The sequence below is a fragment of the Pyrus communis genome, chromosome 10, assembly GCF_041283825.1.
Source record: "Pyrus communis isolate YQ-2024b chromosome 10, ASM4128382v1, whole genome shotgun sequence".
NCBI lineage: Eukaryota > Viridiplantae > Streptophyta > Magnoliopsida > Rosales > Rosaceae > Pyrus > Pyrus communis.
This window is the reverse complement of record NC_142574.1, coordinates 17,429,639-17,433,058: the sequence shown is the minus strand read 5'-3', so window position 1 is coordinate 17,433,058 and position 3,420 is coordinate 17,429,639. Positions and strand designations below refer to the sequence as shown.

The 3,420-nt window shown below is 49.5% G+C and overlaps 1 protein-coding gene across 1 annotated transcript; it reads right to left on the bottom strand.

Moving 5' to 3' along the window:
- Positions 1-443: 443 nt before the first annotated feature.
- LOC137729777 (subtilisin-like protease SBT1.6) lies at positions 444-3,156 on the bottom strand. Its single transcript, XM_068468801.2, has one exon. It carries the CDS (start codon positions 3,006-3,008, stop codon positions 693-695), a length of 2,316 nt encoding a protein of 771 aa, XP_068324902.2. The 5' UTR covers positions 3,009-3,156; the 3' UTR covers positions 444-692.
- Positions 3,157-3,420: the final 264 nt, after the last annotated feature.

Sequence of the window (3,420 nt, the reverse complement as noted above, 5' to 3'; positions counted from 1 at the left end):
ATTCATAAGTCGTCTCCTCAAACATATGTGAGGCCCAACACATAATAAGACTATGCCATATCTACAATAAATTTGATTATAAATCTCCATTATAAGTTCACATTCAACAATAAGAAAATATTACGTTTAAAAGAAATTAAAGAGATGAAAAAACTAAAAAAGAAATTGATTAGTCTGATGCACTCAAATCAAACCCACATTAGAATTTAACATATTTAAGGTAATTTGAAGTGAATTTTGAAATTTATAGAGACGACTTTTGAATTTCAGGAAGCAAAATGAGATCAAAGTCGAGTTCCAAGTACGAATGGAGCAAATTTTAAATTTCAGATAATAAAATGGTAACTTTTGAATTACCGAGACTAAAGTGAGATTAAATCAAGTTTCAAGACATAGCTAAAAATAAGCCATAAAAATATGGCTTGTATTAAAAAAAAAAAAAATTAGAAACTTGAGATTTTATATAATTTAAAAGGAAAAATAAACAAACAATAAAAAAAGAAATTTTCACGTTACACCAGCCCTCAGAAGAAGCTCTGTCGTTGGGCCATAGCCTATACCGCTATAGTAGTAGTTTGCTTTAGTAAAACACAACACAAAGTAAAAACCCCCTCTCCCCTACACGTACCAACAACTTGTAGTTGTACCACCTATCACTACAAGTTACAAACCATCAAAATCCCCCATCATTTTTACAAGGGATCCATTTGTGTCACTACAATGGGGCTCCGAACCACGTGCTTCCCGTCGCTCCAGTAAAGCGACCCGAACGCCGCACCTGACTGACCAAACACCACATTCCTCCTATCCACCGCGACCGTCACTACAAAGCTCCGCTTCTTTACCGCCCCACTAAACACCAGCCTCGACGGCTTCACTGACACTGTCACCCCTTTTGGGGCCTCAATCCTAGACCCGTACACCGCATTGGGTTGCCCCACATTCGTCACGGTCCGAATAAACATCTTACTCGACTTACCCGCCCTGGAAAACACCGCGCCAATGGACGGGTAATTGAGATTTTCCGGCGCAGGCTTCTTCACCGGACATTTGGGTTGGACCCGAGTGATGACCTGAATCACTCTTGGCCCATACCCAACTCCACAAAGAAACCGAACGTAATCATCATTGGTGATGTCATAAATAAGCCCAGGATCCATAGCCCGGCCCAAATTCAAATGACCCGCCCCCAAATCATAAGGCGTGGAGGGCTTTCCGGTTGCCTCATCAGTCATGGTCTGATTTCTGTTATCAGTCACGCTCGCCGTCGTCATCATGGCGGATCTTATGGCGGCTGGGCTCCAATCCCGGTGAGCCGACTTCAGCAAAGCCGCAGCTCCGCTCACGTGCGGAGCGGCCATCGAAGTCCCGGACAAAATGTTAAACTCCGTTTTCCTCTTGTCAGTGTCCAGACCGGTGGGTCCCACGGAGTCTGTCCAAGCGGCCAAGATGTTGACTCCCGGGGCGATCAGGTCTGGCTTCAGAATTTCCGGGTTCAGCCCGTTCGGCCCACGACCCGAGAACGAAGCCACAACCGGAGCCGGTTTGATTCCAATCACAGTCCCTTGGAAATCGAGCGTCGCCATGGGGGTCTTGGTGGAGGCCACGTAGGCCTTTATTGCGTCACCCTCGTCCGCCCCGACGGCGCAAGTGGCCAGGATATGTGCGTCGCCGACGAGACCCTCGCCGTTAGAAATTCCGTTAGCGAGGATCATTCCAACACCGCCGGCTTTCTTCACGACTAAGCCTTTGGCCGCTCGAGGACTGCTCCCGCGGTCGCATATTACAATTTTGCCCCTGACCTGGCGCGGGTCCAGGGTGTTCTCCATGCACAGCGAAGCAGAGAGCATGCTTGATTTCCCAGGATAAACGACAGGGTACATCTTGCCTTTGAGAGGTAATCCGGAGTACAACGACACACCGCTTAGTCTCCGGCCGTTGCCTAAAATCACAACCGCCGGGAAATTCCGATCGATGGTTCCCGCGCCCACCGTAGTAAGCCAAGGCGCGAGATTAGTCACCGACATGCCGTTTGGACCGTCGTTGCCGGCCGAGGAAGACACGAACACTCCGTGCGAAACCGCTCCGTACGAACCAATCGCAATCGGATCGAGATAATACGGAGCAGAAACACCGTCGCCGCCTCCGATTGAAATAGAAATGACATCAACGCCGTCATTAACGGCAGCGTCAAAGGCAGCCAATATATCGGAGTCGAAGCAACCAGAATCCTTCCAGCATACCTTATAAACCGCCAACCGAGCTTTTGGAGCGACTCCTTTCGCTATTCCGGCGGCGTAACCCGACATGCTCGCCTCGAACGCGTACCGGCCGATCGCCGTGGAGGCGGTGTGGGTCCCATGACCATCCGCATCTCTCGGCGACCGGTACTCCACCGTGTCGTTGATCGGTGATATCGGACCTCCGGCATTGGCCGCCGCCTCGTGGCCCTTGATGAAGAATCGAGCTCCGATCAGTTTCCTGTTGCAGTTACTCTTCGCGAATTTAGTTCCTGTCTCGCAAACCCCCTTCCACCGCCTCGGAATCGCCCCAAGATTCTTATCCGTGAAACTCCGACGCTCCGGCCAGACGCCGGTGTCAAATACTCCGACAATGACGTCGGAGCCATAGTCCGATTCCGACCACAGCCCCCTCTGGTTCCTGAGCCCCAAAAATTGTGGGGATCGAGTGGTGTGGAGACTCCGGCGGCGGTCCTGGATCACAGCAAGCACCGAAGGGTGGTCGGAGATGGCGGAGACCTGGTCGGGAGTGAGAGAGGCGGCGAAGCCGTGGAAAACGGTGTCGTAGACGTGGAGGATCTGGGGCGGGTCGGCGAATTCGGAGGCGTACCAGTGGTAGTGGGTGGGGAAAATCGAGGGCTTGGAGTGGCGGTCGACGCGGAAAATGAAGGTCTTGAGGGTTTGATCGGCGGCCTGCGGCGCGATTTGGGCTGAGAATTTGAATAATGTGAGAAGCAAGAGGAGGGGGAGGAGAGGATTGGAGGCCATTGGAAGGGGGCAGAGAGAGTGAGAGTGAAGTGGAACAACTGTGTGTGACCGACAGACGAGAGGAGGGGAGTGTTATAAATGAGATTATTATTCTTTTCTTTGTTTTGAATAATTAATCTGGAATTCTAATTAATTAATCATTTTCCCGTTGTAGTAATTTTGTTAGTTATTTTAATGGCGGGAGTGTGAGTGGATAATTTTGTCGTAGACGAGTCAGCCCATTTACTGCGCGGGGCCTCGAAACAAGAGAATCGACATTGCATTTTGAAATCTTTGCTACGAAAACGACGGCGTAGGGTCCTTAATTTAACTTAGGTTGCTTAAAGCGGTGCCGTTTTGTCAGCTTAATCTGAAGGATAAAAAGAATATAAAGATAAAGGTATTAAATCCGTCAATTTTTGGGGTTCCTATT